The sequence below is a fragment of the Rhinichthys klamathensis genome, unplaced genomic scaffold (assembly GCF_029890125.1).
Source record: "Rhinichthys klamathensis goyatoka isolate OS25496 unplaced genomic scaffold, OSU_Roscu_1.1 h1tg000023l_1, whole genome shotgun sequence".
Lineage (NCBI taxonomy): Eukaryota > Metazoa > Chordata > Actinopteri > Cypriniformes > Leuciscidae > Rhinichthys > Rhinichthys klamathensis.
Genome location: NW_026606574.1, coordinates 358090 through 381620, shown reverse-complemented (window position 1 = coordinate 381620; position 23531 = coordinate 358090). Strand labels below are relative to the sequence as shown.

Below are 23531 nucleotides of genomic sequence, written 5' to 3'. Positions count from 1 at the left end.
GAGGGATCAGGGTTTTCCATGTTTTATGGAGTAATGATTTTATGTATATTTATTTATGTACACTGTATATTCCATCTAGCTACACTAACCCTAACCCTAAACCTACTGTACATGTGTATCACAGACAACTTTCTGAAGTTTTAGATTTTCAAAACATTTAGTATGATTTATAAGCTGTTTTCCTCATGGGTACCAAAGATGTCACCATAAAGTCAATATTTACTGGTATTACATCTTGTGGATACATTTGGTCCCCATAACATAGGAAATACCAGGCACACACACACACACACACACACACACACACACACGCACGCATGCACACACACTCTCTCTCACTCACATTCTTTCACAGTCTGCCAGCAGTTTACTCTTACAACACTCAGACCCCTTTAAAACACACACGCTGACCTGCCGTCTTTTCTGAACACACAGTCTACAAAACCTGCTGTTCACTCTCACACACACACATAACTGTGGAGGCAGAGGTGGCAATCACTTGTTCTGGTTCTGGAGCAGGACAGAGGATTGGTGTATTTATGGTAAATTCATTCACAGGAATAGTGTCTGGAAAAATGTCTTCTTTGTATCTCAAGATGGACCTTTCCTAAATGCATAGAGATGATCATTCACTTGGCAGTCTGAGATTTGGCAGTCTGTACCTGCCATAAAGATGAAGATCACTGTTCTTCTGCATCTGACTCTATTGCTGGTGAGGACATCAAGCCTTGAAGATTCACCTGTGGACAAATTAACAGATGTTTCTGGTGACAGCAGTCAGCATTTAAACTCTGTTCAGCATGGAGAATGTAGCTATACCTTCATACTGCCAGAACCTGAGGAGAGCAGAACTGGTAGCTGGCCAGAAAAACACGATGGCAATTATGAAGGTAACAGTGTCCAGAAAGAATCTCCTCAGGGGAAGCAAAACCACTTAAACCAGCGGATCCAACACCTGGAGCTTGCCATGGAAAATTGCACCGGTTGGCTCCAAAAGGTAAGTCAACATGTCATTTAATGTTCTGCGAGAGGAGAGTGAATGGATCACACACTCTTAAAAATAAAGATTCATTATTAGTATCTATTGTTTCATGAAGAACCTTTCATGTAATCTTTCTATTGCACAAACGGTTCTTTTTAGTGTAAAAAGGTTCTTCGGATTATTATTATTATTAAACTGCTCTTCACACTAAGGGGTGGGGTGGGTGGAACGTAAATGAAACATGCATTTGTTCATAAAGAGGACAATGTGAATAAATCTAGATTTAAATTTGAAGAGACAAGATAGTCTTTGCATGAGCTGTCATTTTATTCTTATCCAAAACAAGGCGATCTGAACATTACGGAACGCTAACACATTTTCTACCGCGCAGTTCCTCCAGTTTTGCAGCTAACACTCTCGTGTAATGTGTGTTTTCACTCATACTCAAAGCCGGAGGGCGCTCTTTCTCACAGAAAGTCCGAAACGTATTCGTAGAAGAAAGAACTTATGACCTTCCAGGAAATCCCTTATATGGACAAAGGCATCCAGCTATTCACTCTAGCCATAGATATCCGTAATAAAGGCTAGATGTCTTACGGCGGAGTCTCTATCGTCATCACCGGCGGCCATCTTGTCACAGGCTAGCTTTCTGGCGGGCTCTGTGGTACTGATGTATGGTGAGAACACAAATACTCTCATCTTACTGAAATCTTGACGGATTTTCAAACGGTTTGGTTTCTTACAAACGTTATTAACGTGGCTAGATAATTTTGGTTGATTATTTATTTCTACACTTATTTTTCATAAGTGTGCAGTCAGTGTCATAACTACATCTCTGACGTTTATAACAAACCAAACCGTTTGAAAATCGGTAGAAAATTGAGCAAGTTATGGTTATTTAAAAAGTACATGCAACATTAACACAACGTTACGAGTGAGCGAGCTGCCTGTGACAAGATGGCCACCAAGTGCTAACGTCGACCTCCATTGGCCAGCAGCGCGGACGAGACATCTAGCCTTTATTATGGATGTCTATGACTGTAGCAGCAGCTGAATAAAAAGCAGAAACGATTTTACTGATGAAACGTGAACAATAAACACACGAATGCGACAATATATGGTTTATGTGTTTCTACATGCCATCTCAAGGTATTTATTGACAATGAAGTAAATGAATAATGCAGTGCTAATTGACAGCTTTTTAATGTTTTTGAAAGAAGTCTCTTTTGTTCACCAAGGCTGCATTTATTTGATCAAAAATACAGTTCTATCATGACAACTCTCGGAGTTGTGTTTTTGAAAGATAGTCTCTTTTGTTCACCAAGGCTGCATTTATTTAATCAAAAATACAGTCCTATCATGACAACTCTCGGAGTGATTGGCATATGACAATGTTGTATGTTTGGTCTTGGCGGAATAGATCTGCTACGCTGCTGTTGCTGCTGCTTTTATTGCTGCTGGACTTGCAACTGGCAATACATACATGTTGTGACACGCTGCTGTGAGCAAGACATGCTGCTGCTGTGCAATGTAGCGTACATGAATTACCCGTAGCAGATTTATACAGGTGGAGCTGGGGAAGGTGGAGGGTTTCTTAAAGTGCGCTGCACTGCAAGGCAAATGCTACCCAAGTATTTGAAGGTTGAGCAGCGAGCTCGTTGGCTACTGATACGGCAGGAACCAATCAGCTGTGCCCTAATAGATAACGATGTGATCATGAACAGGTGAGTAAAAGGACCTATTAGCCTGCACCTCTAGAGTTTCATGCCAGAATTTTGTATTAAAAACAGTAATTTGAACATTGCGCAATATTATTACAAATATTATTACAAATTAAAATGTTTTCTATGTGAATATATTAATGTATTTATTCCTGTGATCAAAGCTAAATTTTTTAGCATTATTACTCCATATTATCTGATTATTATCAGTGTTAAAAACATTGTGCTGCTTAAAACTGTTGTGGAAACCATGATGTATTTTATTTTTTCAGGATTCATTCTTTGATGAATAGAAAGTTTAATGAACAGCATTTATTTGCATGTATTACATTAAGTTATTACATTTATTGAAGCATTTATTAAAAAGAAATCTTTTGTAACATTATTAATGTCTTCACTTTCACTTTTGATCAACTTAATGCATGCTTGATGAACACAAGTATTAATTTCTCTCTCTTTTTAATCTTACCACAAATGTTTGTATGGTATCATGGTTTTGTGGTTTTCACAAAAATATGAAGCAGCACAACTTTTTACAACATTAATCAGAAATGTTTCTTGAGCAGCAAATCAGTTATGAGAATGATTTCTGATGATCACTTGACAGTGAAGACTGATGTAATGATGCTGAAAATTCAACTTTGATCACAGGAATAAATCACATTTTGCAATATATTGTAATGCTATTTGACAATATTACAGGTTTTTTTACTGTATTTTTGATTAAATAAATGCAGCCTTGTAGCGCAAAAGCATTCATTCATTCAATCATTCATTCATTCATTCATTCAAAAACATTAACAATTGTAATGTTTCCTGTATATTTTCTGCCTTATTCTACAGAAACGTGATATTTTTTTGACATTGTATAAAAGTTTGTATGAAAATTGTAAAAACTTAATGCACAAGTGTGAAATATAGGGAAAGATATTATAGATATTAGTGGTTATTATTCAGCAGTGTATGTGATTTCTTACCAAATTAAAAGCAAGAGATGAGATAAAAAAAAATAAAAAGCTGTCAATTAGACAAAGGGAAGATTAAAACTGGTATCACGCCTGACATTTCTGTTCCCCTCACTTCTGAAATGATGGCTACGACCCTGGTCATCCATTTTATTTAAGCACATTTAATGCACAAATAAATTAATGCACAAATAAATTAAACTAAGATAAATTCATTCCACAACTTTCCACAAATAAATTGTGGAAAGTTGTGGAATGAATTTATCTTAGCTATACGTATGTGTAAAGTGAGTTTTAACCGCAGAGCTCACATACATTAGATTGAAACACTTTAGGCTCAGTTACGATACATAATTTCAGTGTCTGTTCAGTCTCTCAATGTCAAGCATTACTTTGGGGAACAGCTTTACAGTCAATGATACCGCACCACACACTTTCACTTCACTGTAAAAAAATAAATAAAGCAGTAGAATAGAACTTAAAATGTTGCTATCATTTTTTTCTGCAAAGTTCTGGCAAGCACAGCTGTTAGTTTTTTTTATGTCAAATGTACAGTGTATTTTACACTTTGGCGAATTGGTATTCGCATGAATTCGTACGATCTCATTCATATTTTTTTTTTACTCTCTGCGGACATCCAACTGAGGGGTTTATGGGTGGACCATCATGCTAATTTGTACAAATTCATAGGAATTTGCCAACAATCCACCCAAACAGAAAATAATTACGTTTTCTCATGAGTTCGGGTTGGTCTAGTGAAGTTTCATGGATCTGTAAGACTTTAAGAAATTTGTTCTGTTGTAAATTAGGAAGCAGATTTTGACATAGCTGCGCTGTTTTAACTTTGCTAACTTGTGTTAGCCCTGGTGTTTGCTTATCAACATCATATATTTATCAGTCTCCTAACCCTAACACTACCTACCCATCACAGAAAACTTTCAAAATATGTTACAAAAACGTCTGAAATTGCTTGCAATGACCAATGAGACCATTAAGAATGTGCTTCTCGTTGTTGTACACAACTGGACTGCTGTATACCCTATTGATTTCAAACTGACACAGCTCTTTCCACACCTTTAAATTGATTTAATGCATTCCTATCGGTCAAGTGCTTTGTCAGAGCTTTCTCTAATGAGTATAGGCGCCCCAATGGGAAGGGTTTTGTGTTTCTGGGCTGATGGGGGAGACATGATCCGTCCCTAAGAAAACACACTCTGTCCCCAATTCCCCAATTTCAAATCCCAGTGAGCCGAACCAGCAAGCGGTGAGTGCTATCCCTTAGGGACTGTTCTATGTAAAATCAGAGGACTGAAGATTGAAAAACCACAGCGAATGCCTAGATTTATAAAAAAAAATGTAATGACTGATGATTAATGAAAATAAAATGAAAATAAACATTCATACTGCCATTGTATGCCTACAAGTGTATGTATTTTTGGTCTTAAAAAAAATCAAAATCCATGACATGCCATAGGATTTTTATTTTGTGACGCTTTGATCAATTAACTTTATTAAGTGTTTAATGCCGTCATAAAAGTGGAAAGAAATACTGATATTTTCACTTAGTATAAATAGCATCTACCAGTGCCTTTTTTTTTATTGTGGATCATTCAACATCAAGCTGTGATTTTGTCAGATTGCAAGACAAAGGAGTTACAAATTGTATTGCAAAAATCTTTAAAATGTAATTTCCATCAGCATCATTTCCACCTATCAACTCTATCAAACAAATACATAATTTGAGATGATTTACCTCAGATGATACACTAATGCATCTGAGTGAGTCTGCATTATCTTGACCCATTGAAAAGTGTTCTTGTCCTCACCATCTGCTCACCACAGCCCCTGCTCTCTAACCACTGAAATGCTCTGAAAGAAGATTGTGACCTGTTTAATCTCTGCCTGTGGCTATTTGGTCCAGCTAGAACAATCTTAGGATGCAGGGCACTAGATAAACACATCCTGTTACAACACTTCAGCTGAGTGTTATACACTCCGGGCCCAGAGGACATAAAGCTATCACTTCAATGCAGTGAGTATTTATACATCTTGGACTCCATCTCACTGAGAGCAGCTGAAAATATCTCTTCCTGTAAACACTGTATAAAGTGCTGATAAGGAACCCAGAGAATGTACCAGTACTGTAGCTGTACTCTGTGGGATGTGTTCAAATTATCTCTGTGATGGAAGATTAACAGTAAGCAGAAGCATCATAATATCATTGCATTTGTAAATATGTTCAGTTTGTAACTGATAAGTGTTTACTAGTAGGTGCACAAAATCAAGCATTCAGCCATGGAAAGAAACAAAAGTGTTTAGTAGATTGAATTGCACGTTTTCTGTCCCTACAGTGTACAAAAAGCAAGGGTAATGAAATGGTTTATTGAATCTGGTATGGAAAAGTTTGACTGCCATGCATGAACTGACCCTCATTTGGGTCAATTTGTATAAAAGAGTGATCACAGTTCTTTTTCTAATTTAAATCATGTGTAATGGTGCAGTGTTCAGAAGACGAAGGGAGAGTAGAAAAGCAGCAGTATGTATTCCAACAAATGAGAAAATTAGACAGCCAGACAAGAGAACTGTTCAGTTTTGGTTTTGTTTTAACTTCTGCCTGCCTGTGTTCCCTAGTTAGTTTCCTTGTTTTTTTTTTAATTAGTTGCACGCACCTGTTTCTGTTCAGTTTATTACTCTCCAAGTGTATTTAAAGGTGCTGTCTGTAAGAATGACAGCTAGTGGTCCAAATAGGTACTGCAGTCCAAATTCTAAATATCAGAGATTGTTGTTTCCCTCGCCCCCTCCTCCTCAGACTTGACGCTCACGAGGGTTGCCAGTTTGAGGACACGCAACAGGAATGAGTGCAATTGACAATGAAAGCAGAGGAGACTTACTTTTATCGTAAGTTAATGAGTTGATTTATCCGCGTTTTAATATGCTCTCGATCATTGAGATTTTTAGATGGATATCGAGGCTTTTTAGGTTGTGTAGAATCTGCAATCTCAGACCTAGTTTGTTTGCTTACAATACAGACTGCCGACAGTTAAACAGGGCGCACGCGCAGCTCTTAAAGGGGCCATACCTTATTTCCACTCGTTACAGCGTCCATCCTACTGAACAGGTACCGGTGTACAGGGGGAGGGGATCCGACTGTGAGTGCGAGCCATCTCTGTGTAAGTGCTATTCACGACAGTACAAGTACTCCACAGCGATTCTAGGGGTCGCTGTTTGACAAAAACGGAATTCCTACTTAGTGCTGCTTTAAGTAAGCAGGGCGGACCCTGGCCCTTACGGGTCGGCCCTCCTCAACCTCAGGCTGCGGCCATTCCAGAACCGCTGGGCAGTTCCCCATAGCTGGACTTGTGGCACAGCCCGGCCCTGGATCTGACTGACGGCCAGGGGAAAGCAGGTGAGATTGCAGGTCAGGGGCAGGTTGCTGGGGCGCTGGTGACGGTGCGGCCTGAGGAGTATGGGAAGCCTGCTGTGGCCCTGTACATATCGGCACCGGTGAAGGAGGGGCTGATGGCAGTGGAGCCACCATTTCCTCACCTGGGTTCCGCACTTTCCTCAGTCTTTTAGCATGCCATCGTGATCCGTCACTAAGCATGAATGTGGCTGGGCCCAGCTGGCGGTGCACCTGACAGGGCTAGCTCCAGTACGAAGCCATCTTGTTGTCCCGATGCGACCTACGTGCTCGAACCCAGTCACCTGCGGTAATAGCCGTGACCTTGACCCTGTGTTTCCGGTCAAAATACTGCCGCATCCGTTGCTGGTGTCTGTTTACAGCGGCTTTGGTCCGAGCCTGAGAGCTGCCGGCTGTAGGCACTGCCATGCCTTGTGCCTTAAGTCTGTCCAGTGGCAGTTCCATCTCCCGGCCCAGCATGAGGAGTGCTGGAGAGGCCCCGGTTGTAGTGTGTTGGCTGGCCCTGTAGTGCATTAAGGTTTGGTTGAGTGCTGTCCGGAATGTACACCCCTGAGCCAGGTGGGCCTTGACGCCATTCTTTAGGCTCTGGTTGAACCGCTCCACACCGCCATTTGCTTGTGGATTGTAGTATGCTGTGCGGATGTGTTTGATTCCCCTATCACTGAGGAACTGAGAAAAGTCTGCAGAGATGAACTGGGGTCCATTATCTGTCGTGATGGCGCGAGGCATGCCCCAATGCGCGAACAAGACTTCTAGAATGTCTGTGATTACCTGGGTTGTGACAGTTCCAGCCGGAACCACTTCAGGCCATTTCGAATGGAGGTCGTACAGCACCACAAGGAAACGCTGATGATGGGGAATTCCACGGCCGTGGATCTCTCCACAGATGTCAAGCTGGAGATGTTCCCATGGGCGGGACGGCCATGGAACCGGCTGCAGAGGGGTTGGCACTGGAGGTCCAGTTTTCCCACTAAGGAGGCATGGCACACAATCTTTAACGAGGGCTTCAATATCGCGATCGATGCCTTGCCACCAGATGAGATCTCGGCATCGCTGTTTGAGTTTAACACTAGAAGTGCCAGAATTCCATAACTACTAGAACTGCCACAAGTGGTCATTTTGACCGTTAGATTGCAAACTCTATATCTTTAATGATAAATACCCAATTGAGAGATTAATGCATTTATTGTATTAGGATATCTTTTAAAAACGAAACAACATCAAACTGTACATTTAAAAAAGTTTAATTATACATTTATAAATAATAATATCAGTAGCCCGTAATATCGCATATTCACAACAGATAGCTATTTCCATATCCATTCAACATAACTCAGAACAAGATAATAACAACTATTGTTGTTAAAAGTATTATTAAGTACTATTAAAAGTATCTTATTTAGATATTCTTTTTACAGTGAGAGAGACAATGTCACGGTTTATGAATTCGCTGTCTCCTTTCTCGTCTTGTTGTGTGTGTGTGTGCGCGTGCGTGGTCGCTGATTCCAGCTGATCAGCACGCCCGCTCTGATCAACGCGTCAGCTGCAACTGATCAGCGATTCAACCCTTTTCAGTGTTACTGTTGTCGCCTAGTCTTTGTCAGATCATTGTGGATTTTTCCTGCGTGTTTGTTCCCTGCCTGTATCCGTTTTCCGTGTGTCATCCCGTGTTCAGCACTCCTGGTTCTTCACGCAGCGTCTCTATACTGCCAAGGGCTTCAGACCGGACATTTGCACACCTTAACTCTCCCAGCATCTGACCAGCTCTCAATAAACATCTGTCATTTTGCAATTGAATCTTCTGATTATTTCCTAATAGACAAAGGCCAACCGCGAGAAATGTAACAAAAGAATACCGCGAAATTCAGTGCGGTCAATATGACCGTCTATTGCCGAAATAGGTAAATATGTTAATTTGTTTTTTTTGCCTTATGTGTAATTTATATTAAAAACATTTTAAATGAAAATACAGACACTTTTAGGGAAAGTCATGTACCAGCAGGATTTTATTTATTTTTTCAACAAAGTTATTGCAGACATAAAATTCAAAACGGTCAAAATGACCGCTGTGGCCGTTCTAGTGTTAACAATGCCTGGGCGCCCCTTGTGTGCCATGGATAGCACGCGGGCCCGCAGGCTACAGGGCACCACGGTGCACAAGCCCCTGGAGACACAAACATCACCCCAACATGAAAGTTCATCACGCACCCTTCTGAATGGCATGAGCTCGTCACAAACCTTTGCTGGCCATCCAGAGCGAATGTACGTGCGTAGCGAGGACAGTGTGGGGTCACGCTCTAACTTATGCTGCAACTCCTCCAATGACACGGCCGACTGCAAGGGCGTGTGAAGCATGTGAATTAATTCAGTCTCTGTGTCCTCGTCAGGGGTGACCATGGGTGTGGGGGCATCGATGGAACGAGAGAGTAAGTCGGCGACTAGATTGTACCTTCCAGGGGTAAATTTCAGTACATAGTCATATTGCCTCAGCCTTTCCCCCCATCTGTGCAGGCGCAGGGGTTTATGTTATGACCAGATCCAGATGCCGTCAGCAATGCGGTCAGGGCCTGATGGTCAGTCCTGAGGGTGAAACGCCGTCCGTAAAGGTAAAGGTGTCACCTCTCTGGAGCCCAAACACAGGCAAGCGCCTCACGTTCACCCACAGAGTAGCGCTGTTTTGTTGGTGTTAATGCCCTGGAGGAGAAGGCTACAGGTCTCTCCACCCCTTCCTGCACCTGTGAAAGGACTGCACCAATCGCCCGATCTGAAGCATCAAGGGTGACTAGAGTCAGACATTCAGGGTTGAAGTGGGCTGAGCTGGGTTGTGAGTTGTACGGTCTCAGAACATGCTGTAGTCCAGTGCCATTTCTCTTCTTTTTTAAGCAGCTGCCGGAGGGGTGCAGTGGTCTGTGAGTAGTGGGGCAGGAAACAGAGGTAGTAGGCCGTCATGCCTAAAAATGAGGCCACTTGAGAGGCTGAGGTCGGCTCTGGAATCCTGTGTATGGCATCGACATTGGACTGTAGAGGGGAAATCCCTTTGGCTGACAAGCGGAACCCAACAAAGTCGATGGCTGGGGCAGCGAAGGAGCATTTTTCTGGGTTCAGAGTCAGGTTGTTCTGAAGAAGGGCTTGAGCCACCCTCTGGAGGTGCTTGTTGTGTGTCTCGATGTCTTGGGCATGAATAACAATGTCATCCAGAAAGACCGCTACCCCAGGGATGCCTGCCAGTATTGTGCTCATCACCTTCTGAAAGCAGCTAGGAGCGGAGCTTAATCCAAAGGCCATTCGAGTGTACCGGAACACCCCAGCATGCGTCAAGAAAGCAGTGAGGTCCCTGCTGGCTGGGTGGAGTGGTACCTGCAGGTAGCCCTGACGTAAGTCAAGCTTTGTGAAGACTGTTGAGCCGTGAAAGTGTGCGGTGAGCTCCTCTGAGGTGGGCAAAGGATATCTGTCTGGAATAACTGCCTTATTCACCAAGCGTAGTTCCACGCATATTCTTATTCCCCCAGATTTTTCTTTGCAATGACTAGGTTTGAAATCCAGGGAGCAGCGTTGACTGGTTCAATAATTCCCATGTCCAGGAGTGTCCCAAGTTCGCGGGTGACCTCGTCTCTCAAGGCAAAGGGGATCCTGCGGAGGGGCTGGATGACAGGTGACACGTCCGGGTTCACCAGAGGCCTGTGTGTGAAGGCTGAAAGACAGCCTAGGCCATCGAACAGAGCCGGCCACCTTTGCTGCCAAGTGGAGGTGATGTGGTAAATGTCGGGGCCAGCATCATCCCGGAGCGTGAACCCCAGGCCTGTGAACAGGTCCATGCCTAGAAGGTTGGCTCCCCTCCTCGCAATGTGAAAGGGAAAAGATGGTAGGTGCTTGGAGCCATAGTGGCCCGGTACGTGGAGCACACCTAGGATGTCAATCCTGGAGCTGTCATAGCCACATAGAGCGGTGACAGGATGATCTAATGGCAGGTGAGAGAAAAACTTAAAGTAAGTGCTTGAATTTAGGAGCGATGCAGCCGCACCAGTGTCCATTAATAAGGGTAGGGTTACGTCGGCTAACTGGACGGTACATGTTTTGAACGCCACCTGACCAGCAGTCACATTTCTGATCTCTGCATAGTTGTGCTGAGCTGGTGGAGGTCCAGTGTGTTGTGGGAGCGTGGCCGGGGCTGAACGGCACATCTTGGCAAAATGGTTTTGCTTCAGACAGTTTCTACATTGTTGTCCTTTGGCAGGACAATGCTGTGCCTTAGAATTGTGTGGTTTAGAACCACAGTTACCACATACCTCTGCAGTTCGCCTATTGTTCTGTCTCTGCGTGAATTGTACTGGGAAACCTTGCTCTGAACCCCAACTGTCATTGGCGGAGTGCATGCTGGTGTGATAGGCCGGCTGTAACTGCTCTGTAGCTCTGTCCGCGAGTGGCCGCACGCCTGCTAGCGCCAGCGCTATCTCCACAGCTCTGCTTAAAGTCAAATCGTCCACTTCTAGTAACAGCTTTTCTCTTGTTTTCTCACACGATGTCCCCTCAATGAACTGGTCCTGAAGTATTTGATCTTGCAAAGCCCCATAATCACACAAGCACGCCATGTCTTTCAAGTTTGTCACGTAGCTTCAGACAGACTCACTGGGTCGTTGCAAGCGCTTCCGAAGTTTATACCGACAGAGTAAAGTCCTTTGGTGGCCAGTGAAATGGGTCGTCAAGAGGGTAACTGCAGCATCATAGTCGTTGGGCGTCCTAAGATTGCGAAAAATGCGTTGCCCCTCCACTCCCAGACAATGGCGGAGGATCGCCATTTTCCTCTTGTCGGTAATGTCATCAAAGCCTAAAGCGTCCAGGTAGACAGTGAAACTCTCCAGCCAGTTTGCCCATGGAACTGGAGGATCTCCGGGGACGGCAAGAAAGTGTGCAGGCGGGGGTAAACCAAATTCAGCCATCCTCGTCGACAATCTTATGTTTACAAAAGAGCCGAGACACAAAGAAACCGTATGACATGTTTTTTTACTGAACTTCCTTTTTTTCACACCCCACGCATGCGCACCCCATAAACATTGCGCAGTGGATTCTATAACAACCAACACAGCTAGTTTACTTCATAATAGTAGCCCCCTTGTTATTTTCCTAGCAGTGTGTAAATAAATGATTTTAGTTAATTATGTGAACACAACACACGGAACGTGTAAAATAGTAAGTAAAAATAACTGGCTGTAGAAGTATTTTTCAGAGAAACGAGTATGTGAACTTAGCATGTTTCCTAAATATCTGCAAACATATTATGATATTTTTATGGTTATAGTTAGATATTTGAGTAAGTTGAAACCCAATACTTACATTTAAAAGTGTAATCCAGCATTTTCTCTCTCGAAAACTAAAATAAAAACAGTTGTCATCGCTGCACTATGAGTCTTGGGATAGGCTAGGCTGTGAATGATCCACAAGTTCTATCCTTTAGGGCCCAGGGAAAGAAAGACAAATTTGTTGATCACATTCGAAGGAGCCTTCAAATTGAGACAGCCTTCGTCGAGGCACTGTGGGTCATGCAGCCTTTGAAGCATGTAGCCACTGAATTGAGACGCAGCTAAAGTGTCAGATCAAAAATTATTGAACTTAGCCATGATAACATGTGAAAAGATCTATTCATGTTGGTTTCATTTGAATTTGAAAAGCCTTTATACCATTTTCCAATTTAATAACTCTAAAATGTATTGTGAAGTTACCAGCAAGGGCAAAGTTATAACAGGTGCCGGTACACTAATTTCAAAAGTTTTTGAAAGTCATTTTAAAAGCGTCCGTTTTTATCATTAGTTGAACCACATACATTTTACTAGCCTTGCCTTGTCATAAAAAGGTCAAATTATTTTATATCGTAAGAGACTTGCTGACATTGATACTCATTCATGTGGGTCTTCAGGGTTCCTCTCTGTAAAATCATGTCCAGCTTTTTCCTGATATGTTTCGTTTTTATAAAGAAATTAAAATCATGCTTTTCAGAAGATGTGTATTCAAGTCATTTACCCATTTAGAACTTTTGGGATAAATTGAAATGCCAAGACAGTCAAAAGTGGACTATACTGCCTTCAAATAAGTGATCCAGCCGAACACAGTTCATCATGTTGTGGAACTATCTGCATAAGCACAACTGCACAAAGCTTAGTTTTCAGGAACGAGGTTGCCAGAGCTAACAAACACATCTATATTTTATCACCAACATGGGATTGGAAATAGACTGTCTATTTTGTCCAAATAGACTCTCGCAGATGTTTTGTTATTTTAACTGGAGTTTATAGATAAATATTCATTGTTCAATTGAATATGTATCCCTATTCCCTCTCAAAAATGTGGTAGAGGGCCTCATATTTAAAAAGTATTTCACAAAAAGACATTACTAATGATACTCTGGGTGTTTGAGGAATTACGATTAGGATTCCTCATTGTTTTTTCTATCATGGTTCCCACATTTTAAACTGAGAAATTTGACAGTGAAGTATAATAAATACAGTATTATTCAGAGTGTGTAGCTGCTCAATACTAGGCTGATTCAATATCATACAGTTGCCCCCAAAAGTACAGCTGCAAGTATTTAGATACATTGTATGTGACCATATATAAAGACCACAATGAATAATGTATGCTCCTATTCATTCTTTCTCTTTGCATATGTGTGTTTGCATATAGATTGAGGTCTTTGCAAAGGACAGTCTGACAAAAGACACAACACACCTGCAGAATATTGCTCTACATAATGAAATGACAACCATGCTGGATCTTGGCACCAAGCTACTTTCCCAGTCCACCCAACACATCAGGAGACTAACAGACACGGAGACACAGGTGTGAATGCATATCCAAAACATCCAACAACATTCATCAAAACATGTTAATATTGGCTAATAAGTATTCTTGGGAAATCATGAGTTTACATAATAAGAAACATTATGCATTTTTGTTTTACAGTGCATTGATGGCCACAGGGATTTATGAAACTGAAAAGTCTCTAATTTGTCATTAAAACACATCAAATGCTGTATGTCATTATACGACAGGTTTTCAATCAGACTTCTAGACTTGAGATTCAGTCACTGGAAAACGCTTTGTCCTCCAACAAACTTGAGAACAAACTCCTCTGGCAAACCAGTGAGATCAACCAACTTTGGGACAAAACAGGGTATTTTTCACTGACACCTTTTTTTGACACTTTTCTACTTAGTCAATTTTTTTTTGTTTTCTGGTAACTGTCAAATGCAACTCTGTCCTATTCATGTTTGTGTTCAGTACTCTAGAGCAGCGTATTCTTAACATGGAGGCACGTCACCATGCAGAACTGGGTTGGATAAAGGGTGAGCGGACAGAGCTTCAGAGACTCCTGGCATCCCAGAGCTCTTCAATACAGAGCTTGGAGCTCAATCTAGAACAGGTCGTCACAAACAACAGCGCCCTCCACCGAGAGCAACTACAAATGCATAGTACCATCAATGATCTGTTGAAACTGTGCTCCAAGAACGAAGGTACACAAATTGGAGAAACAAATTGGAATTTTATATCTATAAAACAGAGTACTGCACATGACATTCAGGGGAAATAAACAAGATAGCATGGCCATGATTTAAGAATTTGTTCCCACAACTTGTTCATTTGTTCCCTTGTTTTAATTTAGCCACATTATGGTCACGTGGCCAAGGGAACTAAAATTAGGGAACAAATCAGTACAACGTGGCCACGATTTAACTAAAACGAGAACGAATTAGGAGAACATGGCCACAAATTAAATCGTGTGAATGAATTCTTAGTTCATGGCCACACAGTATCTATTTTTTATTTTCTGCATGTCATGTGCAGGACTCCATGCTATCGTTTAATAATATTTTACCGAAATGCTACCAAATGAATGTATACTCATGTACGTATGTTAATATCTTATAAGAATCAGTCCTAAAAAATTTCACTATGTGTCATCGTCATATTTCATTTACTTTCTATTGGAATTGTATATAGACCACTACCCTGCTCAGATATAAGCACTAGTGTGAATTAACCCCTAATCCATAGTCTATATGTTCAGAAGAACATTCGTTAGATCACAAACACTCAGTATTGTTTTGCACTGACAGTTTTGGCACATCTCATAATTAATTATTTAAATCTGTCTGCTTTACATCACGTAGACTTCAAATCTGACTGACCCACATCAGGGTTCTTGCAGACCTAACCTCTTTTGCTGCCAAGTTTTACTTGGATCTGAAACATATTGTGAAAAGTCACAGAGTCGCACACTTCTCACGTCCCTCTTCAACCTACATGTACTGATATAGGAGACTGAGCAGTTAGAGCAAATCATATATAGAGAGAGATTTGTTCATTTACTTAAGGCTTTTAAGATTCAGTTGGTAGCCACACTGAATTGAGCAAACATCTAATTTTAATATCCATAAGACAATGACGACAGTTATTTGTGTTTGGTTAGCTTGCCTATTTACAAACCCGTTTGTTTTCTCTCTCTCTGCAAAATTAACACATTCTTTACTTTTTTTTTATACATGCCTGTTTGAAGCAGTGAGTCCAAATGTTTTTAAACAAATGGATGATATGATAAAATACAGAGACTGTGCCGAACTCTTCAGGGCTGGATTTAACAGGAGTGGAATTTACACCATCTACATTGGCATGCAAGACATGCATAAGGTCAGTCTAAATGGGATCTGATAACAGAGCTACAGTAGTGAGGCCAATAGTGTTGCATTTGTCATGTGTTATGGTGGATGTGTACCTATACAGAACTTTTTTTCCTTCTAAGGTAAACTGAGTATTTCTTTTAGTTTTAAAATAGTTCTCCTACCTTAATGTGCAGAGACAACTATAAATAAGCCATTTGTTGGTATCATTTCCTTCAGAATCTGAACACTTTTTTTGTGGTACTTTCAACATTACCAACACACTCTTATGGCAATGAGAGTTGACGAATTGGCGAATTCGTATGAATCTCATTCATATATTTTCGTATGACCTGCTTACATCCCAGACAGTTAGATTTAGATGTTAGGGTTTGACCTTCATGGCATGCTTTCCCCCCTAAAAATCAAAATGGCAACTCCTAAAATAGTCACTATTTGTTTGAGCAGTATGACATAGTAACAACGGCAATAGGATGAGTTGGCATAACATTTAACTTTAACGTTTTTAGTTTTCTATGCATTTCTTTTTTTTCAATATATGACACGTTATGAGTTTAATGGTTACACTTTATTTTAAGGTGTCCTTGATACAGTAATTATACGTTTACGTACTGAGTAATATTAATTAACTACATGTACTTACTATAGGGTTAGGATTCAGGTTTGGTTTAGGGTTAGTTGCATGCAATTATGCATAATTTATAGTTATATATATAGTATATAATACTATATATACTATATAGTAACTACCTGTAACGTAAAGTGTTACCGTTTTAATTAATAGGCCTAAAAACTTTAATTAATAGGCTATAGACACATTAATGGCTGTTAAGTTTTGCAATACTTCCAAAGTGTTGCATACAGTACACTCCAAATAAACCATGGGTGACACACTGAATGAAGTCATGGTCGTACACATAAACCAGAAATGTTGTGTTTGTTTGTTTTTCTGGAGTAATCAGCCTATATCTATGTACCAGAGTACTTTACACTGGAATAGGTATTGACTGGCTCTGGAAGAGCAAGAGCTGGAAATACTCTTGGCTGAACTCTCACAGTAACAGCTGGGTGAATGCTGCACTCTAGAACTTACACTACCTGCACTGGCATCGTAACTTATTTCTGAGCTCAAATGCTGTTATTGGCATGCCCGTTTTTAAATTTGACCTGGTCAGTGCCCATATTAGTGAAAGAGTGATATACTATAAACAAATTAAACTGGCTAAAATTTGTAACATTTAAGTTAATTCAAAATTGTGAAAATCTGTAATTTCAATGCATTTTTTGACCACATTCAATTTAAAAAAATTTTTTTTACATTGTAAGTGCACAAACGATTTTCCATAGCCTGGGAAAACCCAGACAACTTCCGGCAAATTTAGATTTGCTCTGAAAGTTAGTCTGGCAAAGAGCTCATTCAAGCCCTTTTCCAATCCGTCGAAATCGAGGCACCAATCAGAATCGTTGGGGCGGGCTTTACACGATGACGACAGCGCTGGGAGTTTGAAGCAGATTTTAGCCTACATTACAAAGATGGATGCCGCCGTCAAACATCACTCGTTCAAATCAGCTATCGCGTCTGTTTTAAGCGATTTAAACGTTTCCTTTTTGTTAAAAATCGAGCAAAGAACAACACTCGTCGGAGATGTTTCTCCGCCGCTCTGCATACGTCATCTCCTTCATCGCTCTGATTGGTTTTTGGAAATGATTTGTCTATGACGCTTTGCCAGACCATAACTCAGTTACAACTGAGAATGATCTGGTTTTAACCAGGCTAGATTTTCCACTCAAAACACAATCTTCCTTAAAAAAAAAAAAAAAAAAAAATTATGCTTACTCTCAGGTTTTTATGCACTTTTCAAAATTATGGAAATAAAATATCTGAATTTGAGGAGTATAAATGCCAGAAGCCGCTGTCTTATCCTGTTATATCTCCTCCTACTAGGTTTATTGCAACATGGATAGTGCTGGTGGGGGCTGGACCATCATACAATCGAGGAAAGATGGAACGCTGGACTTCCACAGAACCTGGGAAGAGTATAAGATGGTAAAATGCAGTCCTACGGAGTGAAACAAATAATTTATCAAGACACATCTGAAATGGCAATAAATGTTCTTGGATTCTAGGTTTATTACTCTGAATCAATTAACAAAAAAACATCGCACACCTGCAGATAATAGGTCGACAATCTGCAAACGAGGAACTCCAGCACACTATCAGAACTTGCATGTAACAATTTTTTTTAGCAACGTTTCGGTCTCACGACCTTCATCAGGCATGATCGAAACGTTGCTAATAAATTTTGTTACATGCAAGTTCTGATAGTGTGCGGGAGTTCCTTATTACTCTGAATGAAATTACGAACGAGGCCTTATTAAAAATATTAAGGAACATAGCAAGCCAGCAGTGCAGTTCAGCATGTGCAAAGGGTATTGAAAGGACAAATCACAAGTTTGGTTTGTACTTATTAGCAGTGCTGATCGAGACCTGGCATAACTCCCTGAAGTGACTGGTCTGGACACGCAAAGAGGCAGCAGCAGAGTTGCCATCTTGATTTGACTCATCGAGAGGACATGATTCGCCTGTAGTTTGAGCAAGCCAATTTTCACTATTCTGATCCTGTTATGGGTAATATCTCCACGATACAATGCAGCAGCTGTCACAAAACAAATCCTATTAAGTCTATAATATATATTTGTCAAACACCAACTAAATATTCTAAGAATTATGAAAATACCTAGTTCTGGCATGAAACTCTAGATGGCGCAGGCTGATAAGTCTTTATCTCATTTGGTAGCTATCACATAATTATCTACATGGCACAACTGATTGGTTGCTTTTGCATCAGCATCCAATAAGCTGCGGCTCAACATTCAAACAAATACCAGGGTGTTGCTGGTAGCAGTATGCAGCGCGCTTTCAGAAACCCAGCTCCACCTATAGATGCTACGGGGGTTAATTCATGTATGTTACATGTGCAGCAGCAGCAGCATGTCTTACATGCTCACAGCAATGTCTGTGAATGTATTGGCAGTAGCAAGTCTCAGTACTTGCTCTGCAGCAGCATCAGCAGCGTAACAGATCTATTCCGCCAAGACCAAATACTTTAACATTGCCATATGCATTACCATGCCAATCTCTATTACCGTAGCAATCTCCGGAGAGTTGTCATGACAGAACTGAATAAAAACTACAGAGCACCGCACATAACATTCGGGAAGAAAAAACGAAACAAAACAAGATTTTGTGTCCACGAATTAAGAATTGGTATGAAAAAAGCAATGGAGACTTTGTAAATATTCTAATTATGAATTTGAGTAAGGGGTTGGACTAGGTTTAAGTTTCAGTCAGTTGTTTTTGCACAACCCAACTCACACAATTTCTTATAATATTATTTAATACGTATTGTGATGCCAACCCACCAATTGGCCAATAACCATCCCCATTATTGACTGTACCTACACTCTCATTAGTATAAAGCACATTGGTTTGTACCAAACTTGGTTTCTTGGGTTTTGTAACTTGTTTTTGACCATTGCCTGTTATAAAAGGATACCTATTGTGAACCTTGGCCTGATACAATTGGGATTGTCCTTGTGTTTAGCTTGAATTTTCAAGCAAAGCTTTTACTTTGACACATTTGACACAAATTAATTATATACATTATATGAATTATAGTTAAATATGAATTATAGACAAATTACAGTCTTGAATCCCCATGTTTGAATGTAACAATGTAACAAATAACATCAATAAATAATAACAAATAATAATGAAAATGTAAAAATGCAGAAATATTTAGGGAATAGAGAATATTAGCTCAATGTAAAAACATCTAAAACATCTCATGACAGTTAAAAAATATTGTTTGACTTGGCGATTTCATATAATGTAACTTGTGTGAAAAAGCATTATTTGTAGGTAAAGCATCACCATGAAGGTTGGCCCCTAAACCTAATAGGTGTAAGCAGATCATAGCATAACATACCTGCAATAGTGCTGTTAGTGTGATTGTACAAATTCATACAAAATTCTCCATCAATTTGCTGAATTGTAAAATATTTGTCTAAATATACACAAATTGTCATAAAATTGTGTTTAAACAGTAGAAGTCAATCGAATGTTCCTATCATAAAACAAATGTGTGTGTTTGTGTATTTCAGGGCTTTGGGAGTCTGACTGGAGAACATTGGTTGGGAAATGAGTTGGTGTACCTGTTGACCAATCAGAGGCAGTACACTCTTAGACTGGAGTTGACAGACTGGGATGGCAAACTGGCCTTCTCCCAGTACGACAAGTTTGACCTTGGTAGTGAGAAGCAAAACTACAGGTAGAGAAATGTATTAAAACTCAGTCATGACAAACTTTAAGCATGCTAGAGAGCTTTCATGGTCCTTCTTTTTCAAATAGTATTAAAACCCTACACCGAGTGCATAGCTTTGTGCTGCTTGATCAAACACACTCACATCCTTATCTCAGAGAACAAACATTCATACATTCAGTTTGGCTTTAGTGTTGTTTATTTATCATCAGTTTTGAGAGATTATGAACATTTCATTTGTCTCTTTATGGTGCTGTTTACACAATACACTGTCAAAGCTAGACACAACGCAGAGGAATGTGTCTCGAGATGCATTTTTAAAAGTTGTGGACCGTTTACAAAAAGACACATTTTCACAATTTGTCTGCATCAGTCAGACATCTCTGTGTATTGTTGTTTTGTAGCAGCTCATGACATGAGCACCACCTTTTTGAAGATGAGTCAGTATCTATTCTATTGGCTGTACTCCACTGAACTATTTTAGTTTAACCCATAAACTGGACATGTTTTTAACTTGACATGCTCAAGTTATAAGTAATTGTCTCATACCGAGACAGGAAATGGTGCTGTTTGCTGTGCATTAGGTACCCGAACTAACAAATAACTGATACTTACAGCATTTATTCATCTAGGGCAGGGGTAGGCAAGTTCGGTCCTAGAGAGCTGCTATCCTGAAGAGTTTGGCTCCAACACTGAAAAAAAACTCTCCTGCCTATAGCTTTAGTAATCCTGAAGACATTGATTAGCTTGTTCAGGTGTGTTTGATTAGGGTTGGAACTAAATTCTGCAGGACAGCGGCTCTCTAGGACCGAACTTGCCTACCCCTGATCTAGGTTCATGTTAATTTATAAATATACCATTTTTCTTTGTAATCCATGCTAGTTTTTAATAAATTAACTATTTTAATTTATACAGTATAATATTTCAGTAAAAATATATTACAATTATAAATGAACATTAGCCAAACATTAACCAAGCATTGTTCATGGTTTGCTCATGATACCTGGTGAATGAACTAATGTTAATGAATCGAACCCTATTGTAAAGTGTAACAATAAACAAACAAACAAATAAAAACCTAAATCAATAAATAAAGAAACAGGATGCAGCAATACTTTCTATTATTGTCACAATCTCCAGTGTTTCTCTTGTCCTTTGTCTGGTGTTGTTCAATGTGGATGTACTGTGTGTGTGTGTGTGTGTGTGTTTCTGCCCGTGCATTTGTTTTAGTTCCTGTTGTTTAGATTATTTTGTTCTGGCCTGGATTTACTTTATTGTCTTGTTTAAATAAACCCTCAGCTGTATTTGGATCCATTGTCCTGTTTTTACTAAAACAGCCACCATTACATTTATACTCTCTTATTCACTATCTGTCTTTCTCTTTTAGGTTATTCCTGAAGAGCTACAGTGGTACAGCTGGCAGGCATAGCAGTTTGGTGATAAATGGGGCAGACTTTAGCACAAAAGACATGGATAACGACAACTGCATCTGCAAGTGTGCACTCATGCTCACAGGCGGTAAGCAGCGCGATAGCAGTGGGGTAGAGATCATGTAGGGAGCAAACAGTACTTGCCAGAAAAAGATGCAACTCTTATTATGTTGCTGTAATCCTCTTGACAGCCTCCCTACCCAGTTTTCTTTGTTTATTGTGTCTCGTGGTATTTCTAATGCTTTGATTTGTTTTTGTAACCCTCACCTGAGCAACCCTGTTTCAACAATGAGATCCCATTGATGCTTTGCACGCTCTTTGTGGCCAATAGCTCTTTTAGTAGCATTTAACTGAGAGGTCGCCTGACAATCTTACAAGAACAGCTGAGATTTATTTGGAGTTAATGTGAGACACTTCAGGTGAAGACAGATATGCACTATTTCACATGAGCTTGATGATTAGTTAATTCTGAACACAGCATACCCAATTATAAAAGTGCAAAAAGTGTGCAAACCCTGTAAGTTTTTATTTGTATTGTTCTCTGAAATGTGTCACAGATTTTCAGTGGCATTGCATATAGGTTGAAATTTTTACATTAAAAGTGCAAAAGTTCTGATATGATTTATCTTTATTTAGTTTTTACACCACACACGTATGCATGCATGCACACGCGCACACACACACACACACACACACACACACACAAAGAAACAGCTGTTTTAACAGGTATGTGCAAAGTGTTTATATCCACTGTAAAATATTCAAACGTGTTTTAGATTAAGATGTAGGATATTATTTCTTCTATAGACTTAAATTTATGATCATGCTAAAAAAGATATGTTCTAAATTAGAATATAGACTTTTTCTTGCAGGTGGAAACATAAGGCTCTGTCAAAGTTCTTTGAAGTGTTCTAAACCCTAAAAGTAGCAACAGACCCTGCCAAGCAGATTTAACCTGTAAGACATAATGTGAATTATTGTAGACCAGTAGAGAGATAGAGCTTTAAGGGTTACAGAGTTCCGTATCATTCTGTCCATCCATCCATCCATCCATCCATCCATCCATCCATCCATCCCAACATGACATGTCTCTAATTTCTCTGTTCTTCTGAAGGCTGGTGGTTTGATGCCTGTGGCCCATCAAACCTCAACGGTATGTACTACACCTCTGGGCAAAATTCTGGCAAAGTTGATGGCATCAAGTGGCACTACTTTAAAGGCCCCAACTACTCTTTACGTGCCACCACCATGATGATCCGCCCATTGAATTTTTGAGAAATCAATCCTTTGTCATCGTTAAATCTCAGATTTCTTCAGGTATTTTTCCACAATGAATGAGCTTATATGCTGTGTAACCGGTTAAATATTTTAACCACGTCTGTGTGAGAAATGACACGTCAAACTCTTATTTTCCTCATTTTTTACATTGTGTTCTTTATGTCTCTACTGTTTACTGGAACTCTCCACTGAGGACTTGACATACCAGTGTCATCAACTTTCAGTAAATGTATTCATTGGTTTCTAAAGTACATTTTTATTTTGCCACAATCAGAAAAAAGCATAAACACAAGCATTATTTAAAGAAAAAATAAATAAATGGAATATGCATGATACAAATTGTTTATGGATGACTTAGTGATAAATATATTGTTTATGGAATCATTTCTGAGGTTGAATTGTATAACCTTGATGGCAGTTGTGTCATATATACAATTTTGCATATTATTTTTACATGTCTATAAAGTGTTATATTTTGTGTATGGATGTGCATGTGGGGAAAACAATTGATTTATGAACAGTAAACTATGTGTAGCGTTGCTAGAAGCAGAATATTACAGGACGATCTGTGTACAGTAAAAGTTGCTGTAAACTGTTGCGACAGATCTGATGTATCATTTGTATCTTCTAATTCCAAACATTACAAATATGATTTGAATAAACGGTTGACAAAACAGGCCATGTTGTTTTTTATTTCACTTTCTGATTTGACGAGACAAGAGTTCAGTAGAAACTGACAATTC

General features: G+C 39.9%; 1 protein-coding gene across 1 annotated transcript; it reads left to right on the top strand.

Moving 5' to 3' along the window:
- The first annotated feature begins 673 nt into the window (after positions 1 to 673).
- LOC130077459 (angiopoietin-1-like) lies at positions 674 to 22870 on the top strand. The gene is made up of 9 exons (XM_056242700.1): positions 674 to 997; positions 13765 to 13920; positions 14133 to 14254; positions 14362 to 14594; positions 15641 to 15768; positions 17704 to 17805; positions 19923 to 20089; positions 21468 to 21598; positions 22625 to 22870. The coding sequence occupies exons 1-9, from the start codon at positions 674 to 676 to the stop codon at positions 22783 to 22785; spliced, it is 1524 nt and encodes a 507-aa protein (XP_056098675.1). The 3' UTR covers positions 22786 to 22870.
- Positions 22871 to 23531: the final 661 nt, after the last annotated feature.